The sequence below is a fragment of the Trachemys scripta genome, chromosome 5 (genome assembly GCF_013100865.1).
Source record: "Trachemys scripta elegans isolate TJP31775 chromosome 5, CAS_Tse_1.0, whole genome shotgun sequence".
In the NCBI taxonomy this organism is placed as follows: domain Eukaryota; kingdom Metazoa; phylum Chordata; order Testudines; family Emydidae; genus Trachemys; species Trachemys scripta.
The window spans coordinates 12,703,811-12,725,791 of record NC_048302.1 but is presented as its reverse complement, the minus strand read 5'-3'; the positions used below and the strand labels follow the sequence as shown (position 1 = coordinate 12,725,791).

Genomic DNA, 21,981 nt, shown 5'->3' with positions numbered 1-21,981 from the left:
CAGCTGGTGCAGAAAGGGGGCTGCGGTGTGCCCATGCCCCCGCACAGACACATTGCACCCTTTTTGAGAGATGTCATTGCTGCTGGCATTATAAGTAGCTGGGTGGATAGATGGGGAGAGAGAGACACTCCCACAACTTGCAGTTGGTCAGGAGAAGCCCCGGGATTTTGATTGCTGCCTGCACGAGCAAACCTGCACGCTGGGCAGCCAGAAGTGGGAGAGGTGGATGTTGGAGCCGATACAGTTTTAGTGAGTGTAACTTCTCAGCAAACAGGGCTGTTTCTGTCGTGAAAGGAGAGTTTAACAACTAGACCAAGTCCATTCTATCTGGGCACTTGTCTTCCCTGGGAGAAAGGTGAGTTTTTAAACATGTGTTAACCTGTCCTGTGTTCAGCTAGCCCATGGTACAGTCCTAGTAAAGAGGGGGCAGTTGTAGTTTTAACCAGTATTAGATGGCCAAGGTACATAGGTTAAAACTGCAACTGCCTCATTGTCACTAGAATTGTAGCAGGGGTTAGTTACACAAATCATCTTAGGTTAGGTCTTCACTGCGCAAAATGGTCTGTTTGCGCATTGGTGCGGTTGATTTAAAATCCTAGTGGAGACAAGGCTCTATAGTTTTGACTGTGATGTAGCTAGGCCAGGTCAGCTGCAGGTGGGGTTCACACCCCTCCCCCCCCGCCACCTCAAGGGCTTTCTTACTTGTTAACATGCATGGGTTTAGTTTGTGATCCTTTTGGTCTTTTGACTTGATATCAAAACTCTACTGAAAAGCTGGGGACTATAACTACAAACTCCACATAGGAACTGACGTATTTCTCTGCATACTGATTTTACAGAATCAGCTTGAACTTGAAAACTATTGCCAATAATCTGCTACATCATAGTCACTGAGTATTTAGCAGTATTGTGGACTACTACTTAGTTTTCCCTTTGATTTTATTAAGTATACAATAAATGTTAATAAAAAGGGTGGTGGAGCTTGCGTTAATGCATTCAAGCTGGAGATTCGCTCCATGTGTTTCCTGCTAGTCAACATCCATGTACTCCTGCAGATTGCTAGAATACAAATGACATTTATCTTTATTTGGAGTGAACATACCTGGGTCCTGCTTCCATTTGCTGTTTCCCTCCATTAAATTTTCTGGTTAGTTGCTGTTTTCTGGTGGCTTTCATGCAAAGGGGAAAATTGTGACTTTAGATACAGTAGTGAGCAAGGGGTGGTGCGTAAAACTGCCCCTCCCAGGAGACATTGCAGCTCTGAGTCACAGTCATCCCCTGCTTCCTTGCTCCTGGGGAGAGCTCCCCACACCCTGCAGCTGGTCAGCTACTCTGGGTTGCAAGTAGTGGGGTGGAGCTTCTAAGGCAAGGCTCAGACCATTCCCCATGTTCCCAGCAAGTAGCCTTGCCTACTCCTCCGCATCCAGACCCAAGGTCTGGGGAGCCTGTTGTTGGCACCGGGGGCTACTACCCCTGAATGGATCTTTAATGGCTCCTAGTGGAGCAGATTACTGTCATACCAGTGAAAAAGGTCCACAGTAATTATCTTGCATACACAGCACTTTATTTGAGAAGGAATCACACCAGCGGTAAAAGGTTACATTAAGCACATAACTCTATGTTAGACATTAGACAACGATACAGTAAGAGCAATACATTCCTCTTAGCGAGCCTCTCATTCACAAACGTACACAAACAGGCCCTGTGCTAGCCTCACGCAGTTCCTGCTTGGCAAACAGAGAAGGTGGTCACCAATTCTATGGACGGCTTCTTCCCTCCAGGTCTGGTCTCCTCAGCACTCTGGTCTGTCTCGATTCCCTCGAGGCCAGGCTTGGCTACCTGGAAACCCCTCTGGTCACAATCCTACTCGAGCCCACGGTGCAGAGTTTTCGCTACTCTGTCTAGCAGCTTCTCCAGGCGTCAATTAAGGAATCCCCCAACAGTAATTTAATTTGCTTGTTTTTTATACTCTTTTTTCCTCAAAGGAGTCACATGTCTTAAAAGCACGCCCAGTGGGCGTGTGGTTACTAATTTTTACCTGGTTAGTACTTGCAGAGGAGACTGCAGAGTGGTGCCAACTGAACATTACCCCACATTCACTCCCTTATCAATCATTCACATCAGCCCCCTGTGTGATGTCCTTTAACAGGGTTGAGATGACCCCGTCAGCCCATGCTCCACTCAGGATGTTCTACACGTGTTGTTTGCTTTCAAGTGGACATATTTGCTGACCCAAAGATCAGTATTGATCATACACGCAGCATGGAGCCAATCAGTTTCACCTCTGGCATCTGCCTGATGCTAAGAGGTCTAGAGGCAGAAGAGGGTTCCTACACACTTGCTTGACATGTGGTCTGGCTCATAAACAAGCCCAAAGTGAATAACCCAAAACACCGTGCTGTTAATTAAAATGTCTGCCAGCAACTTTTTGCTTGGGCAATATACTCCGAGCCAGATTCTCAGTTACACTAAGGCCCCAACGTAAAGGGGATGTAAGTGTAATTTATGTGCATTTTAGGCTCCGTATACACTGCCAGAGCTATTTCCATTGCGCTACGGTTAGGTCTGCACTGCAGTCTGAGGTCTGATCACAGCGCAGGTAGATATAGCTACACTAGCTTTAATCTAGCTAGCGCAGCTAAAAATAGCAGTGAAGCCACAATGGCATAGACCCCAGTATGGTTTGTACAAGTCCACCCAGAAACCTGGGTGTGTACTTGCATTCCTAGCCTGCACTGAAGCCGTGCCACCATGTCTTCACTGCTATAGCCATGTTAGCTCAATCAGAGCACGTGCGGATACGGTTACCCAGCTACAATCACACCTCTGACTGCAGTGTAGACATACTTTCAGTGTGAATGAGAGTCAGGCCCTCCCGGTCCTTCCCACACCAACCAAGCAGTATTAACTCACCATTGCTCAATAATTCTTTGGCTCTTTTGTTCCCTCTCTCTGCTTCTTTTACTGCAGGTCACTGAACTGGTGGACCACAGAGTCATGTAATATGATCAATGGGACAGATGGAAGTGCTTTCCACCCATTGATAAGCACAGATGAAACAATTTATGTCTTTTCTTCTGATTTCTGCAGGTAAGGAGAGGAATTCCAAAAGTAACGTATCAAACTGTTCACACTGGATCCTTCCGAGATTTCAGATGAAATCTTTTTCCCTAATGTTATGTTTTACAAGCTCTATTCCTGAAGTACATTTGTCCTTTATTAATTCACTCTAGGGTGACCAGATGTCCCGATTTTATAGGGACAGTCCCGATTTTGGGGTCTTTTTCTTATATAGGCTCCTATTACCCCCACCCCCGTCCCGATTTTTCACACTTGCTGTCTGGTCACCCTAATTCACTCTAACAAGTAGGAGTGAGTTAGTCTCTAAAAACCAAGTCACATCTAGTTTAAAAATGAACTATTTGTGACAAAAGTAAAATGAAAATTTGAGTTACATCCTGAAATATCTGCTGAATTCCCTCACTCAGCAGGATGAGAGGAAACAGCACAAGCGTGCTAAACAGACCTTATTTGAAACTTCTCTTTCCCTCTGTGAAATCCTCTTTCACTTCCTAATTTGCTAAAGACATTCCAGAATGCATCATTCTGTGACATCGCTTCCACCATTAGACACATGCACACATACATAAATAATGGGATATGGAAGAGCCTGGGATTTTTCTCTTGCCATCCTACCTAGTAGCCTCCTTCCTCCTAGGTTTCTCTGCCATTTGAAAACAAAATTTACACGACATTTTATTTTTAAAATCAGGAAAATAACCCCCATTAGATGAATCCAGGGCCGGCTCCAGGCACCAGCATTCCAAGCAGGTGCTTGGGGCGGCAATCTGCAAAGGGCGGCAGTCCGTGTGTTTTTGCGCCCCAAACAGCGTGCCGAATTGCCGCTGCGGACGGCGGGGGCAGTCCATGTGCCATTAGGGCGGCACGCTTCTATGTTCAGCTGCCCGCGGTGGCAATTCGGCGGCTTCTGTCTTCCGGCTGAAGACAAGCTGCCGTCGAATTGCCGCCACCGCGGAAACGCGCATGCTGCCCTAACGGCACACAGACTGCCCACGCCGTCCACGGCAGCAATTCGGCGCGCTGCTTGGGGTGGCAAAAACAGTAGAGCCGGCCCTGGATGAATCCAGGCAATGTTGGGGGTTCAAGAATTGCCCTCTTTGGGGCCTGCTGGTACTGTCTCCCCTGTCCATGCTTTTCATTGTCACCGTTGTGGTTGTGAGATCTGTGGCACAAAAACAGCTGCAGCACCACTGAAAATCATATGGCTGAAAAGATAATCATGAGTATGTGAGAAACCCTTCTGAGGCCAGGCATCTGTGCCCCAGACCTCCATTTTTTTTAAAAGACTCATGCAACACCACAACAAGGTGTATAAGACCTGATCCAAAGCGCATTGAAATTAGTGGCAAGGCTTCTGTTGGTTTGAGTGGGTTTTGGATCAGGTCCGTAGCTTACCGTAAATCCATATGGGCATACGGATGCCACTTTGAAGGCTATACAGCATAGGCTACTAAGTCCTTGTGTCTCTCAATTCAGATTCTTGCTTTTCTTCCCCACAGATCTCTGTATGTAACTTTTGATAGCTTTGTGAGTGTGTCTGGAATCCCTGCCTATCGGTTTGTGCCCCCTGAAAAGGTGTTTGCCAATACGTCAGTGAACCCAGACAATGCAGGATTCTGTGTGCCAGCAGGAAACTGCCATGGCTCAGGTGTCCTGAACGTCAGCGTCTGCAAGCAGGGTATGTAGCCAAGGAGTGTGGGGAATACTTCTGGGGCAGCACGTTTTCACGTTTAACTGAAACACGTTGGGGCTTGGTTTGATTGGCTTGATCCTGTGAGGTCCTGAGCACTCTCAATTCTACATGAAGACATTGGGAGCTGAGAGAGTCCAGCATCGTGCCAGATCAAACCCAGTATCACCAGTTGTTATTAAAAGGCTCCAGGAGTGAAGAAAACTGATCTGCAATAGCATTCCTGAAAGATGTCGTCTGCCCACGCTCTAGTTTACATCATATAAAGCCTGGAGTCAGAAGCACATCCTAGGAGCCGGACTGTAAAGTTAAAAGCAGTCACAGCCAGCCATGCTCTGCGCAGCACAGTCACTTCTTAGTGGGCAAAATTCAGTATGGGGCCTATATACCACTTGACCCTGGTGCATAGGCCTCATGCTGGCTGGCTGTACCGGGTGAATTTCCCCTCTGTGAAGATGGGGCATGTCAATTAGTAGCCTCTGCCCAGGTGACCCCTTATGGCCTCCAGGCAGCCCTGCCAGCAGCTCCTCACCTCCAGTTCCCCTCTTGGTTCCTCAGTAAACTCAAAAAGAGACTTTTACAAATCCAACAACAGCTTTCCTCAGGGTCTGGTTTACTAACTTACATTTCAAAAACTGAACACAAGAGCCTTCCCTCCACCATTAAGCTGGGCACAGCCCCAAATTCCCCTGGTGTGCAGGGTCTTCCCTGCTTTGGCAAGCTACTCCCAGCCTTTCCTAGCTGGAGCTGAGCCTTCAGGCTCTGGCTTGCAGGCCCCACCCTTTCTCCCAGTTAGGGCTCCTGCATTATTAACTTAACACCACATTCCAAATAGAGTTTTCAAGTCCATCCATTCTCCCAGGCCATTCCTTGCCTGTTGCCTCACACGCCCAGCTTCAGTTTCTCTGCTAGAGCCTAGTCGCTCCCAGCTACTTCTGTTCTCCTTGAGAACACCTGCTGCAGGGCCAGGTGTTTCCTGCTCAGGTGTGCCTCCTTACTAATCGGAACTGGCTGGCCTTGGGAAAGTTCTGCTTTGGTAAACGTCACTTCCCCAGTCAGCGTGTGAAAGTCGTGTTCTGTGCTGTCTTCAGTGCTTTCCGTGTGTGCTTTGTGAAGGTTAGCTCTATTGGCATGAAATTTGTAATCACACCTCTTTAGAATGTCCTTAGACCCAGTCTGTGTTGGGAATAAAATAGTCCTAGTAGAATAACTTTTCATCAGTGCAGTGAGACTGCTCACGTACTTAAAGTTACACAGGGGCATAAGTGACCGGACTGTACCATGAGTGACACCTCGGAAGTGTAGTGTGGGCTCACAGCATGGATGACACGAAGGGCTAGATCAGGGGTGGCCGACCTGAGCCTGAGCAGGAACCAGAATTCACCAATGTACATTGCCAAAGAGCCACAGTAATACGTCAGCAACCCCCCATCCGCTAACCCCCCCCCCCCAGCGCCGCCCGCCCATTGGCAGCCCCGTCGATCAGCGCCTCCCCTTCCCTCCCCACGCCTTCCGCCTGCTGCAATCAGCTGTTTTGCAGTGCGCCGGAGGCTCTGGTGGGGAGCAGGAAGGAGTGAGGGCATGGCAGGCTTGGGGGAAGGGGAGGAATGATGGCAGGACCTGGGGCAGAGCAAGGGGTTGAGCAGTGAGCACCCCCCGGCACATTGGAAAGCTAGCATCTGTAGCTCCAGCCTCAGAGTCGGCGCCTATACAAGGAGCCGCATATTAACCTCCGAAGAGCCGCTTGCGGCTACGGAGCCACAGGTTGGCCACCCCTGGGATAGATCCTCAGCTGGTGTCAATTAATGTAACTCTTTTGGCTTCAGTGTGACTGCCTGTGTGCCCAAGTGCTTTGCTGGATGAGGGCCTAACCCTCGGGAGAGAACAAACTACATGTGACAGATGTTAGTCACCTTGCTTAATGCACTGCTGGAAGGCCCTCGATGACTGAAGTGATGAGAGTGTAAGAACCTAGATAGTATACACCAGGACTAGGTTGGAATCTGTTACGTTGATGGACCATAAGAATATAATAAATAACAATACCCAGCTCTGATATAGCACTTTTCATCGGTGGATCTCTTAGCACTTCACAAGGAGCTTGTACGTTATCCCCATTTTATATATGGGGAACTGGGGCAGGGAGAGATGAAATGATTTGCCCAAGGTCACCCACCAGGCCAATGGCAGGGCCAGAAATAGAACCGAGGTCTCTGAGTCCCAGTTCAATGTCTTATCCACCAGGCCATGCTGCCTTCTGTAAAGTGCTGCCAATGAAGTGAATGGGCTCCAGAAGAAACCAGTTTTCTTCAGTTATTTATTACTGGATTCTGGGAAGGTATGTTAGTGATGATGTTGCTTACTTTTTACTATTGGAAGTTGTTTCATGGTGTGTGTGCGGTATCTTATTTTTGTTCCTGGCCACACTGATAGGCTGGATGGATGGGGATCTGATGCATTGTTCTCTTTAGAAGATAGTGACTTCTCTGTTTTAAAATTCCAGGTGTCCCGATCCTTTTATCGGCCCCACATTTTTACCAAGCAGATGAGAAGTATATTAAGGACATACAGGGCATGCATCCCAGAAAGGAGGATCATGAAACATTTCTGGACATCAATCCTGTAAGTATGTGCTTCCCTTTGAAATGGCTTGCAGGGTATGTGATTCTCCCTCCATTAGATGAAGTGAATAAATGAAGGCAGCCACCTCTGGTTAGCAATCTGCCCCACAGTGACTAGGGGGCTTCACAGAGTCCTCCTGTCCTGTTGATACCAGACCCTTGAGAGAGAAAACCAAGCTCTACCCAAAAAGCAATACAAGAGTACTGATCTGTGCACTTAGAGCGTTGTGTTTGTAGATCCAAGACTTCACCGAAGATATGGGCTTGTGAATACACTCTCTAGGCAAGGAAGGAAGATGCTAAGGCCTGATCCAGCTCCCACTGACTCAGAATTGAGTCCTTAAACCTTATTCCCTTAGGCATCCAGTTTATATGTTATGCCATGAATGTTATGGCTTAGATAATGGCAGGCCAGAGGGTTTCACAGTGTTTATTCTGGCTTCATCCCTGGTCTGACAATCTCCTCTCTAAGCACTGTTCACTAGCCCTCTCCACTAGTAGCCTGGTTCATATGATGAACCCCAAGACTAACCTTCTTTCAGAGGAGGAAGGCAGAGAGACACCCCAGCCAGACCTCCTTAGAAAGGCACTTCCCACTCCAAGCCCCAGGATCATTCTGCTCCAAATTCCACAGCTCTCAGTTCCAGAAAGGATCAGTTTGATGTTCGCGATATCTCAAGCTTTCCCACCAACCCACCCACACTAGGCAGCCTCCTCAAGGACAGGTTTTGACAGGAAGTTTTCCCTTTGTGTGGGACAGGATTTCTTTTTGCCTGAGAAGGGTGGAGATTGTTTCCCTGCAGCTGGTGGCTTCCATCACAGCCACTCGATAGCATTCCAAGAAAACCCCCTCCCTCTTCGCTTGGCTCTCTTCCTTCTCACTTCCTGGCTCATAGAGCGACGAGCAGTCCGCGGGCTCCAGCTTTCGTCTCATGTCCACCAAAGCCATCGCCCAGTTTCCCCTGAGAAAGAGGAAGTGAAATCTTCTCTATCTACTTCAGGGCCAAAAAATCAGGAGACTGAACACCAATCTTACACCTCAAGAGGCTAAATCCATTCATACTGCCCCAGAAGCTCAAGATAGAGGCTCTGCATTCATCCCTGATTGTCAATAAGCCCAAGTAGTTGCTGGTCTTGGTCAAAGAGCTGTTAGCTGGGTTTACAGCTATTTTGCATCCCAGAGGAGTCACAAGGTAGCTGGAGTTGACCACTGAATCTGGCACAGCATTTGTATTATTATTGTACCTATTGATCTGTGGCTTTAAAAATCTACTCTTCCGTAAATCCACGCAACAGAGCAGTGGCCTGGAAGTGAAAATGTGACGGAGTACAGTGGAGAACAGAACAGTAAAAAAACAGAATGAGGGGAAAGAATAAAGGAATGACCAGCATAATGACAGGGGGAAACTAATCCGACTCAGGATGCTGGAAGGAACAATTTCCTTCTGCTTCAGCAAGGGCAGCTCCTTTCTGAGCACTAAGTGCACATGCTGTTTAGAATCCAAACTTTTGATTGCCCAATCCCTTCTTACCCAATTCTTTCTCAATGTGTGATTGACAGTCATATGAACTAACCCCTGCCACACCAAAAAAATTAAAGCTACATTTTGCCACCTCTACACTTAAAAATCTCCTTCCTCCAACACGCCGGCCTTTTAGCATTGATGATGATGGATTATTATAGATTCATAGATTCTAGGACTGGAAGGGACCTTGAGAGGTCATTGAGTCCAGTCTCCTGCCCACATGGCAGGACCAAATACTGTCTAGACCATCCCTGATAGACATTTATCTAACCTACTCTTAAATATCTCCAGAGATGGAGATTCCACAACCTCCCTAGGCAATTTATTTATTATTGCAACTCGTAGAAGAATATTTTGCACAGATCCTTTCAGTGGCAGTGCAGCCAGCTTCATCACTCTATCTTGAGTTGTAGTAGCAATTTGTTTTAAGGGCAGAGGACTCTGGGTTCAATTCCCAGCTTCGCCACAGAAGTCCTGTGTGACTTTGGTCCTATCAATTTAACCTCTCTGTGGCTCAGTTCTCCATCTGTAAAATGGGGCTAATAGCACTTCCTTTCTCCCACCCTTTGCCTTTCTTATCTGTTTACACTGGGACAGGGACTGTCTCTTAACTGTGTGTTTGTACTGTGCCTTATAGAATGGTGCCCCAGGCTCAGTTGGAGCGTCTAGGGACACCATTAATACAGAGTCTCTCAGGTTCTATAGTAATGAGGGTCATCTAAGTATCTGGATGGATGGATACAAATAAAAATAATCCCCTAGCATGCATCTACCTAATTCTCCTGTAAAGAGATAGGAAACCCATCCAGTTCCATCTTAACTTGCAGATGTGTTGTTTTATCACCTTAAAAGCAACTCCTTCCCACTGTAAAAATTGGGCAGAAATCATACTTTTGAAAACAAAATCATAATTTTTTACTCTAAAAGTTTCCCTTTCTTTCACAGCTGACGGGGATAGTTGTACAAGCAGCCAAGAGAATGCAGATCAATGTTCTTGTCAGAAAACTAGATGGATTTATGTAAGTATTCTCCTTTAGCAGTGTGGATTTCAGGGTTGCTTGCCTGACTTCGTATTTGAAGTGACTTTGTCTGCAGAGTCCTTGGGGGAAATATTATTTGTAGAGATAGTTCAGTCCAATAGAATCTGACCTAGAAAATGGCAGGGTAGTTCCTTCGTCTCGTTTCACATTCACAGTGGCAATTTGTAGTTATTTCAACAACCTGAAAACTCAGGGGTGAGCTGTTGCAAGCTACGGTGGCCGTGCCATGTTTTCTGAACATATCTTTCAAACTGCGAAAGCCAAAATGTGAAACACACTACGTGACAGAGAACTGAAACGTATTGGTGGCATGATTTCTGTGAAGTCAATAAAATAGATTCACATTGACTGAGGATCTGGCCGACTGTCCTTATGTTAGTTATAAGAGAGACACTGTCACAGGAATGCACGTGTACCCACACACAGCCACGATTTCTGCCACAGCAAATGCCAAACACAATCCCAGCTGATGAGGCCAAATTGGTGTCAGAATAGTAGCAGGAGCTAGTTAGAAACTTTACAGGAACTCCCATTCACTTTCAACTTGACACTTCAAAGTTCCCACATGAGTCTGTATGTACAAGGCACTTTAAAATATATAAAGGGTGGTATTTTATCTGCCCAGATGCCTTTGGGGGACTGGATCCTACGACAACATTTCCTTATATCTACTGTACTGTACTTTCTAGTTGTTATGAGATCTCTCATATCCCAGTATTGCTGGCACCATTAACATAACTCCACTGTAATACTAGGCATCACTTTAGCTGGTGTGTCTCTCTTATAACAGCATATGTATATTTCACAAATCTGTATAGCCTTCAACAACCGCTCAGGCTGGTGTTCCCATTCCCTGGCACAAACTTTCCATGAGGTCAGCTATTAATAAGCCTCTCAAGGATCCCTTTTTTCCCCCGCTCCCCAGGAAACCCCAGTATATTTTATTGCTTTAAAAACAAAGACTACATTCCAGTTTCTAGATCTTGATTCTTATCCCAATCTGGGGGAGAGGAGGGTTAAAAGTTTAACTAAAGATAAGAAAGGTTTAGAGTTTTCACATGGGAAAGTTTTTCCCCCCTTGATTGCTGTGTTCTAATCTGTCTGGAGAAAGCTGAAATCATTGCAGAATCTCAGAGCTTTGTTGTCTTTTTACACAGTGAAACAGGCAGCGTCAGAACATTGGTTTTCCCCGTGGTGCATGTAAATGAGGTAAATATTGTAAATCGGGAATGTGTCCTGTTTCTCCTAATTTTACAGTAGCAGCAGGGTAGGAAATGGTTCTTTGTATAAAATTTCTGGTTGATGGTTGTCCAAGGTCCCAGTCCTGCAAACTCCCCTTCACATGGGAACTCCTATTGACGTCAACGATACCTTTCATGGGCGTAAGAGCTACTCGTGGGGAAGAAGTTTGATGGATCAGGCCTTTAGTTTGTCAGACTTCCAGGGAGGTTTCTTCCCTGAAGATGGATCCCTGAATTCCTTGGATTTGTGATGCAGTCAGTGTTAAAGGGGACTTTGCAAAGGGGTTTAGGTTATCTCTACGCAGGAGCTTTATCTCACTGAGGATCTTCATTGTGGCCTGCTGCAAAACCATAACTAGCTATTTTTGCGCCCGAGGCAAGAATATAAAATTGCGCCCTCCCCCCTCCATATAAGAAGAAACAGCACACATGGGGTGACCAGATCACAGCAGTAAAATAGGACTCCACCTGCTCGGCCCCACCATCACACCCCTCTTTGGGAACTGGGATTGTTTAGTCTGCAGAAGAGAAGAATGAGGGGGGATTTGATAGCTGCTTTCAACTACCTGAAAGGGGGTTCCAAAGAGGATGGATCTAGACTGTTCTCAGTGGTACCAGATGACAGAACAAGGAGTAATGGTCTCAAGTTGCAGTGGGGGAGGTTTAGATTGGATATTAGGAAAAACTTTTTCACTAGGAGGGTGGTGAAGCACTGGAATGGGTTACCTAGGGAGGTGGTGGAATCTCCTTCCTTAAAGGTTTTTAAGGTCAGGCTTGACAAAGCCCTGGCTGGGATGAGTTAGTTGGAGATTGGTCCTGCTTTGAGCAGGGGGTTGGACTAGATGACCTCCTGAGGTCCCTTCCAACCCTCATATTCTATGAATCACCCCCTAGCGTCCAGCTGGCTTGCTGCATCTCTCCTAGTCAGCCCCCCACCCACTACTCGCCTCTTTTCACCTTCTCCCTCCCCTGCCAGAAACCCCATGCTTGCCCCTAGAATCCCTGCTGGCTCACTGCTCGCCTCTTTGCCCACCCGCCACTTGCCCACCCGCTCGTGCCCCCCCCCCAAGTATAAAGCCTCATTCAAAGACCCAGGGGTCACTATATTACAGGCCCTGCAGCCATGTCCCTTCATGCTCTGAACCTGAGAGGTCTCACAAATTAATGCCCAATCCTGCATATAGTTACAGCTGGGAGTAGAGCTTACTGTCTTGAGTCCCACTGACTTCAGTGAGACAACTCCTGGCAGCAAGCATGCCACCTGGCAACAGCAGTTTGCAGGATCAGACTGTGGGTAAGGTCAAGCGAGGTCAGCACTTGAATGGGAGACCTCCAAGGAAAATCTTAGCCATTGCAGGAAGTGTGCTGGTGATTCGTGAACCAGTCCCTCCGTGGGGTGCTGGAGAGAAAGCACCTTCCCTCTGAAAAACCAGCCCTTTTAAGGTGTCCCACGGTTGTGCACACAAAGTCATTAGTCACTTTTGAAAACGCAGACCAGTTTACCCCTAGAGCTTCTAAACAAGAGCTAGCAGTTCTAGTCAGAGGCAAGGCATATCAAACAGTCATTATGGCAGAGGGGATGTTGCTGTTTCCTCTTATCTTATTCTAAGTAAGAGAGCGAGGTATTGAAATGTATCATTTTTCTCTTTCTCAATTCTCCCTGCTCCTCCAGAGTGTTCTGATAGACGAAGCATCTGCCAAAAAACTGAAGAGCGTTCTGTTTGAAGCCACGGTTGTAACCAGCATCCCCTTCATAATCATGGCATTAGGAATTATTTTGGGGATTTGTTTCATTGTGCTCGTATGCAGGCCCCCTGGAACAAGGGAAGAGGTTAGTAGCATCTGAAGTTGGCCTTCCTTTCTCTGTGTTTGTCTGTGTTTTTTATTTGCCTGTCATTTATTTTACCTTTTGGGTTCCCACAACGTTTTTGCTTTTTGTTTTTGTTGCAACTGCTCTTTCCAGGTTAGAGAAGTGTTAATAGACCCAGAGTAAGTGCACCCAAACAAAGCTATGCAGCCAGTTTAAGATACACGGTAAGGTGGGTGAATATAAATATTTTGTTTTGTTCCTAATTCCTTTGCTAGCTACAAACCCTAGTTGTAAAAAGAAGCCTGACTAGTGAACTCTGAAGGGTAAGATCCAAAAACCCCACATATTTGATTGACATTTTGAGCCCTGTTCAATTTGACAGTTGCCTTTTGAGGAAAAAATATTAAATTGATTTTCAGGTTTTCTTGTAATACTTTGGGCTGGGTCTAGGCCCAGTGTTCTTCCTAAACCAACCGAAGGCCAAATCGGCATCTAAACTAACAGCCCAATTCTGAACACCCAGAAACTACAGACAAATTCAGATTCTTATCCCAGCTTTGCCACTTGGGCCATTCAACAATACTGTCCCCCTCAGAGAACTGAAAATCACTCCATAATGCACAACCTTAACTCTGACCGTACCATATTTAACCATTCAATGGCAATTATAATCTTACAACCTGAGCATCTCCACATGTCAATATAACTGATACAAAGACGATACAAAGTGGATCAGCTCCTCCAAATTACTTCTCAAACGCACAAACTTATGCTATAAATGCACATTACGACTTCAAAAACACCCACCGATCAATTGTACAATACAGTACCATACACAGATAATAGTGTTCCATATGTGTATTCTCATCTGTTATATTAAAAAATTGGCATTAAGGTTGTCAATGCTGTCAAAGATTGTGAGCCAAAACTTCACCCTACTTCAGTGGTCCTGTATGGATGCTAAATTAGGGATAGCTTTGTGATCCGAGACAGGGTACCCTAGTAGGCTTTTTCCACTTCTAGCTGCTGTTGCTCTAGGACCGTCTTGCTTTTTGTGTATTTGGCTTTCTAAACGGGTTCTTGCAACTGCACGAAAAAGCACACGCAACCTGCCTCCTGAATTCACACCCAAACTGTGCGTGTGCTGTTTCTCAGTTTGTGAGGACCTGGGCATGCTTATTAGTTAGCCTTGTGGTGGTGGTTTTGTGGCAAGACCTCAAGAGAGACACCTGTGTGATCTTTCTGCAGCCTGACAGACTTTTCCTCAAATGTTGACTGCCCCCGCTTGGAAACTTTTGTTTCGTTCTTGCACCCTGTTCAGCTTTTTGGCAATGGATGTTTGAATGACTCTGGTCCTGGTTAGTTTATGGGAGAGGCAGATCCTGTTTCTTCCGAGCACCTGAGTTTCTTTTTCCCTTCCCTGTCTGGTTGACAGGCTCAGCCTGAGAGCCAAGCAACAGGCCTGTGGGCTCCGGCCAAGGCCCCAGCCCTACCTGCTCTCTCATCTCCACCCCAGCGAGATCAATCACAGCCACGTTTCTCAGGCTGTTTCCTGCAAACTGTGTAATCTGTAATGGCCATGAAAATCATATAGCCCTGGTACTACCCCCTTGTATTGCACCAGTTCTTTCCTCTCCCTCCTTTTTATGGCCTTAAACTATTTGTAGACTATTATCATATCGCTGACCCCACCCCTCAGTTATCATTTCGCAAAGCTCAACATATTTAACTCTTTAAATCTTTCCTCTAAATCTGTCTCTCCAGCCCTGCATCATTTTTGTTGTTCCTTTCTGAACTCCCTCCGGTCTGTCATTAACATACTAGGTGCCCAGAAGTGAACACACACATTCCAGAGGTGGTTTCATCCACATACAGAGAAACTCTCACCTCCCTGCTCTGTGACTCAGTATTTTTGCAGACGCAGCCCAAGATTGGCCTTTAATTTTGCAGCCTTATTACCCTGCCTTCTGTCGCCCATAAGTCTCCAGCATTACTGGTTCCCAGGATTCTCCCTCCTGTTGAGTGTGTGTGTGTCAGATTATTTTCCCCAAGATGCATTATCTTGCATTTTTCTAAGATTTCCTGCCTTTGACCCTGCCGCTCTGTAGGTCCCTTTTAATTATCTCTGTTCCCACTGGCGCAGATAACTCCTCCCAGTGTAATCTCGTCAATATGCTGTTCGTTCCCAGCATCATCATGGAGGAAGTTAAATAAGCCCTGCCCTAACGCTGGTCCCTGTGTCACCCCCTAAACATCTCCAAGGAATGCAGACAGCGTGTGCCTGCTGCACCATTCCCTAGGGTGATGCAGCACGCTCCCCTCTCCGTGGCTGGCCAGCAACACTTGCCCATGCAGAGAAGAGGGGGGCATGTCCTTTTCTCCTCTCCAGCCCCTTTGGGGCAGCTTTCCAATGGGAGTCCTATGAGGAACAATCCGCGTGCTCACAGTAGAGCATATGCTGCGGTTGTGCTGGTCCTGGTATAGGGCGAGCAAACTGGGGTGGCTTCTTGCATCATCCCGCTTGAATATCTATGCAAAGACCACTCACAATCTGCCCCGCGGTACTTTTTTTAGCTTAATAGTTGTTCTTGTATGGCACAAGGGATAGAATTCGGACTTAGGGGATGCTGATAACCAGGCTCATTCTTCTTTGCTGCTTTGAAACTCAATCTTACATTTACTGTCCTCCAGCTGTCTAACACACTGCAGTTAACTTTTCTGCTTTGCCATTTTGTATTTCAGAGTTCTGAAGAGGAAAGGGCTCCGCTCATCAGGACATCCTAATCTTCTTTTTTTCCCCTTCCCATGTGAGCTTGGTGAATACACTATGCAAGTTGATCTAATACCGAACACTACCCGGCATTCAGCATTCTAAAAACCCACCATGCTAATTATAATTATTTGTAGTACAGGGATGGAAAAAACTAAAATGCTAGTGAATGAGGAAACTGTTCTTCTCAGCTGCTAAGTAAGTTTTAAAACCAGATATTAAAATGACTTGAGATCCTGCTTTATTAACTAGTGTTTAATATTCCCAGTGCTGTTGAAAGCCATAAAAGCTCAGAACCACTATATCAGTGAGAGTATAATACCCTGATTCATGTATTAGAATTACGTGGGGTAAACTTTGTAAATGGACCTTAGTAATGTGGGCTCCTAAGTCCCTTTTGAAAATGGAACTTAAGCATCTTTGAAAATATTGCCCTAGGTTTAATTTTGTCTTTTGTGTAGAGTACACTTGACTTCTTATTAACAGAGTGTGAATGGATTGTTTTAGTAGTTACACATCATGCCTTTCACCTCCAAAATTGTTTTGTGAATCTAAGCCAAAATGGTAAATGAGGCCTATTTAATCATACCTAGTTTTCAGTTAAGAAGCCAAGTACTTGATAGCACATTTTCGTACAGCACCTTGATCTGTCCCAGTATTGCTTGAAATCCCATTGTGTGGTATTAATAAAATGCCCTGGAAAGTTTTTAATTAATTGTTTTTTACACTGGAAAACAAAGGGTTGGTTAGCTGAGGGTACAATAGAGCGTTCTCCTTTTTTCCCGTGTCAGTGTCTCACCAATATCTATTCTGTGGAGAACTGTACAGGCAGATGTTGCAAGGGTATTTGTAATTGCATTCAACATTTAGGAAACCTACAGACCTTCTGTGTTGAGGTATGTTTGGAACATAAAGGAAAGCAGCATAAACGTTTTTTAAAAATACTGGTAGCTTAAAATATCATAAGGGTACCTTTTTTCTCTCCGTGAGGAAGAGCATTCTCACAAATATATTTCCATCAAATAAAGTCAGTGAAAAATTGAGACCTACTTTTCTGACTGGCTGAACACTCATGCGTAGGATATGTATCAGAGGGGTAGCCGTGTTAGTCTGGATCTGCAAAAAGCAAGAGAGAGTCCTGTGGCACCTTTAAGATGCGTTCGATGAAGTGGGCATTCACCCACGAAAGCTTATGCTCCAATACATCTGTTAGTCTTAAAGGTGCCACAGGACTCTCTGTTGCTTTCCACATGCGTAGGATGTTAGCCTATCAATTGTTCAGCAATCCAGACCATTTTGGGCTGGCCCAGTCAGAAAAGCTCATTATTATCACTATTATTTATTATCTGTATTACTGTAGCACCGAGGAGCCCAAGTCCTGGACCAGAGCCCAACTGTGCTGTGGTCTATAGATTTGTACCAATCACAGAAGGCTAGAGAAACTGGCATTGCACCAGGCTGACTTCTTCAGCCAACTGGCTCCTCTCCTATGCAAGCCAAAACCAACCAAATAATAATCATCCAAATTCAGGCATCTGCCGCGCTGCCTGGCTGAGGATAAGGGCTCCTGTACATAATGGAGCTCCCAACCCATCGTGATCTGCAAGTGTGTTCCCAATGAGTGAGAGACTCAGGCTAGCCAACTACAGCCATTCATCTCAAGGGATTTGCTTGGCAGTAATGTCTCCATTTAACCTCATGAGAGGAAACTGTCCAGCCCTCATCTGCCCAGTGATTGGCCAGGATGAAAATAATGCCATGTGAAAACCCTTGTGGGTGAGGGGGTTTGGAACTCTGCCCTACCTTTACTCCAAATGTTCTGCGGGAGGGGAGAATCTTCCTTTGCCACTTGTGTAGATTCCAGTTGCAGATACCCTCCTCCCCATCACCCCAGTCTTTGAGTCCCAGGACCCCTTTCTTTCTTTCCTTGGCTGACCTCTGGAATAAACCTGCCAGCTAAGGAGAACCCAATAGCTTTGGCCCAGGGTCCCTTTTAAATTCTTCCTTGTATTCGGAAAGGGGCAGCTACAGACTTCCCAGTGCTGCTGGTAAAAGGCTACATCCCCCTCAGATGAAGGGCCAGCCTTCCTTAGCTGGGGAAACTGAGTCATTAGCTGCAGAGCCTGTGTTCTGGGAATGGGCCATTTGCCTTTTGCAGTACGTTATGCTAAATCAGGAACTCTAGATCACCTTTCTGTCTCAGTCTTTATGTTGTACAGGTCAGATCATTGTACGATCCACATTGAAATATAGCACCGTGTGGAAAAGCTATCTGTGCACAACAACGGTAACCTACAAATCATCTACAAAGCCTCGGGTATTTTCTGAGGAAGTCATTTTGAAAGCATTATTCCTGATAAAACGACAAGGCCTCAGGGTGAAATTCATCCTAGCGCAGAGGACCAGCAGAGGGACTACGCACTGCTGCAAAATACCAGTCCTCATGCCACTGTCCAGACCAAGTAGTCGTGGACTCGGCTGAGATGTCAGGAACAGGTTTTGTCCCAAGGACTCAACTGCTGTGCAGGATCCCCTGCCCTGGGGTGAATTTAACCCCAACATATCCATTTTAAAATGTTACATTCTGGTTATTGGGTCAGATCCTCAGCTGATGTAAATCCATGGAGCGCTGTCAAAGTCAGTGATGCTGTGCCAATTTACATCTCTTCAGGGTCTGGCTCATTATTCCTTTCCATTTATTGATTAATTAGCCGAACTCTTCAAATGTCTGAATGACTGTGTCTAGAGGTTTGTGTATATGCTACAGCAGGTTAAGCTGCTTCTTGGTTTTGTTACTTCATTGCTCCAATGTTTCCATTCTCTACCTTGCTCTGAAGAATTTCCCCCCCAAGGAACATCTGTTTCTTAAATCTCCACTAGACCATAGGGAAGAGGTCTTATCTGTCTAAAATACAGGAAAGGTGGTTATTTTAATAAAAGTTTCCATTTTATTTTTTGCATGCTCCTGCTGTTACGTCCATTCCTGTACAGCTGTCCGGTTTCGCTGCGCCTTCTAATTTTCAATGTGTAGTTGGAAATCTGTTAAATGCCATGCAAAGTGACTGTCATCAGGTTTTAAAACACGTGCATGTCCGTTAGAGGTGAGCACTGTGGGCAAAATGCCAACAAAATCACATTCAGTTGTACTTTATAGACGCAGGCTTTTTTAGTCCATGGAACATCTAATTCTTTCTGGAACTTCTCAGCAACTAACTCGCATGTAAAAAATATAGTACGTTCTGTATTACAAGCGGGGTGTGCCAAAGCGCTCAGCAGTGGCCTGACGCTGCTCCCGCTGAAGTCAGTGGGAGTTTGCCAGTGTTGTCAATGGGAGCAGGCATAGGCCATCAACAAACACATTTTAAAATCCCATGTGTTACAGATACAAATAGACGCATAGATATTAAGCAGTTTGGAGAAGGGTGTGTGCATTTCTATGTAAGGCAAGAGCAAAAATGACTACAGAGTTAAAAGCTAAAACCCATTGAAGCAGGATGCATGATACAATTTTAGAGAGTGTTTTATTTCCTTTTAGTTTTGTGAAAACGGTACATTGCAGTTTGGTGCCTCTTAATGGAGCATTCCACCCCCTCTCTCAATCCAGCACATACAAAAAGTCAAATATACCTGTGGGAGAGCCATTTTATTGGATGCCAGACCTTCCAGCTGTGTTTTATAAAGGGTCAGTATATTTGATATGCAGGGACAGTTATCCTTGACAGGCCTTTACACTGTTTCTTTGTAAACTGTCCCCTGGGTACCTTAAAAATCCAGAATCCCATTTGTTCATCTTTCTCAGCTGTTAACGTGTAAAGAAACACTACAAAGAATATCATTCTCTGGATGCACACATGCAACTCACAATAGAAGCTAATTAACACTGAAAGGCAGCACAGTCTAGTGATTAGAGCGCAAGGCTGGTTGTCAAGAGACCAGAGTTGTAATCTGTAGGGTTAGGGGATGAATTAATATTAGTAAAGTGCCATGGGCTTGATCCTTCAAAGGACAGCTTACTTCACTGTGAGTCAAACACTCAGTACCTTGCAGGAGTGCTAAGATCACTGTATGATAGTTCCTTATATACCTATTATTAATAACAATTACTTGTGCCTGCATCCAGGGAAGATGATCCATCTATAATCCTTTTGTTCAGCTGTTCTGTAAAGCATTGTTTGTTTCACACAGTGGAAGTGATTCCAGGCAGTGTTAGATACTTTTTTAATTATTGAAGACTCACGGGAGATAATTGTCAAATGTTATTTGTTGATGGATTTCGTATTTGTTTTCCTGAGGCTGACTGTTGAAGAGGAGATACTCATAGCAATGATCAGTATGTTTGCACACTTGATTCACTTTCTGTGACTCTTGCAATTTTTGTTTCCACTATTAATGCAGATCAAGTGTTGCATTAATAAAAGTTAATGTTTCTATAAAAAGTGTGATGAACTTGGTATTTTCTTTCACTAAACAACTTCTGTGTTTATGTCTGTGTATCTGGCGCCTTTTGAAAGAAAACAGTTCATAGCCAGTATTTTCCAACCTAGCTTTTGGCTCTGAAGTGCTGCACATCAGCAGCTCCCACTGACGTCAGTGGGAGTAGTGGACACTCATCACTTTTAAAAGTCAGGACACTGATTTAGGTGCCTGAAGATGGATTTAAGAACCTAACCGGGGGATTGTTGCAGTAGTGCTCAGCATTGGTCTAGCATTTTGAAGTCAAAATGGCCCCTAACTCTAATGGGAGAAGATGGCACTGAAAGAGAAAAGTAAAGCTGCTTGTATTTCAGTGGAACATGGCTGTGAGACATTTATTACACCCAGAGAGTTGGGATTGTAAAATAAGGATTATGTAAATTTCCAGGGAGGTGCTGTGAGTTAGAATATTGATACCTTTGCTGATAGTTTCTCACTATCTTGTTCCACAGAGAGGTAGGTTCACAAAGAGCAATACAGTGAGTTGGATGTCTGTAGGTAGGGGGAACCACCAGACACAAGAGCCTACTGTTTAAAAAAGTGTCCACTGATTTTGGGTGCCTCATTATTTGGTACCCAACTTGAGATGCCTGGGGCCCCATTTCAAAGATACTGAGCCCCCACCATTCCCGTTGACCTCAATGGGGCTGCTGATGCTTGGCACCTCTGAAAAACAGTCTGTAAGTGGCTCAAGCTGGGTACCCAAATTAGTGGACTCTTATGAAAATGTTGACTTTCCTCTGCTCTTTGAGTGATGGCTACACACTGGTGACTTGGGATGTTGCTTAGAGAGGAGTGAACCCCACTTCTACCCCCCACACACACCTGTATATCTGGAGCATATATTCCAGTGAGGCCTAGTAAGTGTGTAGAGCAGTGTGTGGGATCTGGGGCTAGAAGACCACTAAGAAATTGTCCTTGCATCATGCTTTTTTTTTTTTTTTTTTGAAAAACACAGTAAATACCTTCTGAATATAGGACTCCGGAGAAGTCGGTACCATTTTCTGTCCAGAAGTGGGTGAAAAATAATAACCATTTTGTATGGAGAACTATTTCAAGTGCAAGATAATTTTTAGGGAGTTACCAAGCACCCTGATTTATATTCCTTGTGTACCCAAATCTCGTATTCTGTTCAGTAGGAGCTGTGGATACTCAAGGAAAGGAGAATCAGGCCCCAAACGGTGACCTGTTTGGTGTGAAAATTTCAGTAGGAAAGGTACTGTAAGTTTCCAGTATAGATTTGCCCATGGGCCTGAGTCCCATCTCTGGTACAGTCAGTGGAGTTACCCCAGCATAAAACTGGTGACAGTGAAAGGAGGGTCTAGCCCAGTGGCTTAAATTATGATGGGTTAAACTGGGGTGACCCCAGTGACTTCAACAGGGTTGCTCTGATGTAAATGTGAAATTTGGCCCATCTTTGACCTGGCCTCATGGGATAGGTGTTAATCTAGGTGTGACAGTGTACCCCATAAGGCTTTATGGGGAGGGGGTGCTTATAAATGTATGTATGACATAACTGGAATATGTTTTGTGCTGCCTGTGCCATGTAACATATCTCCGTAAGGGTTATGGTCTACTATATCTATTCATCCTATTTGTACATATATATCATTTTCTACTCGAGGTTAAGAATATGGGCTGTATGCTTGCCTGATTTCTAAGTAAGCTTTGTGAGGCATTTGGTCAGCTTCTTTAGGAAGGAATTTGCCAGGTTAAGTACCTGATCAGG

The 21,981-nt window shown here is 45.2% G+C and overlaps 1 protein-coding gene across 3 annotated transcripts in view; it reads left to right on the top strand.

The window, feature by feature from the left end:
• SCARB2 (scavenger receptor class B member 2) overlaps window positions 1–20,215 on the top strand; it is a 37,918-nt gene extending 17,703 nt beyond the window's left edge. The window contains exons 6-13 of one of the 3 annotated variants that reach the window (XM_034771010.1): window positions 2,971–3,090; window positions 4,581–4,759; window positions 7,275–7,393; window positions 9,864–9,937; window positions 11,116–11,167; window positions 12,872–13,030; window positions 13,163–13,238; window positions 15,752–20,215. In XM_034771010.1, the coding sequence (XP_034626901.1) occupies window positions 2,971–3,090; window positions 4,581–4,759; window positions 7,275–7,393; window positions 9,864–9,937; window positions 11,116–11,167; window positions 12,872–13,030; window positions 13,163–13,192 (733 nt within the window). In that variant the 3' untranslated portion in view covers window positions 13,193–13,238; window positions 15,752–20,215. The remainder of the gene's footprint in view (window positions 1–2,970; window positions 3,091–4,580; window positions 4,760–7,274; window positions 7,394–9,863; window positions 9,938–11,115; window positions 11,168–12,871; window positions 13,031–13,162; window positions 13,239–15,751) is intronic. The other 2 variants (XM_034771009.1, XM_034771008.1) reach the window with 2 other exon arrangements.
• Window positions 20,216–21,981: the final 1,766 nt, after the last annotated feature.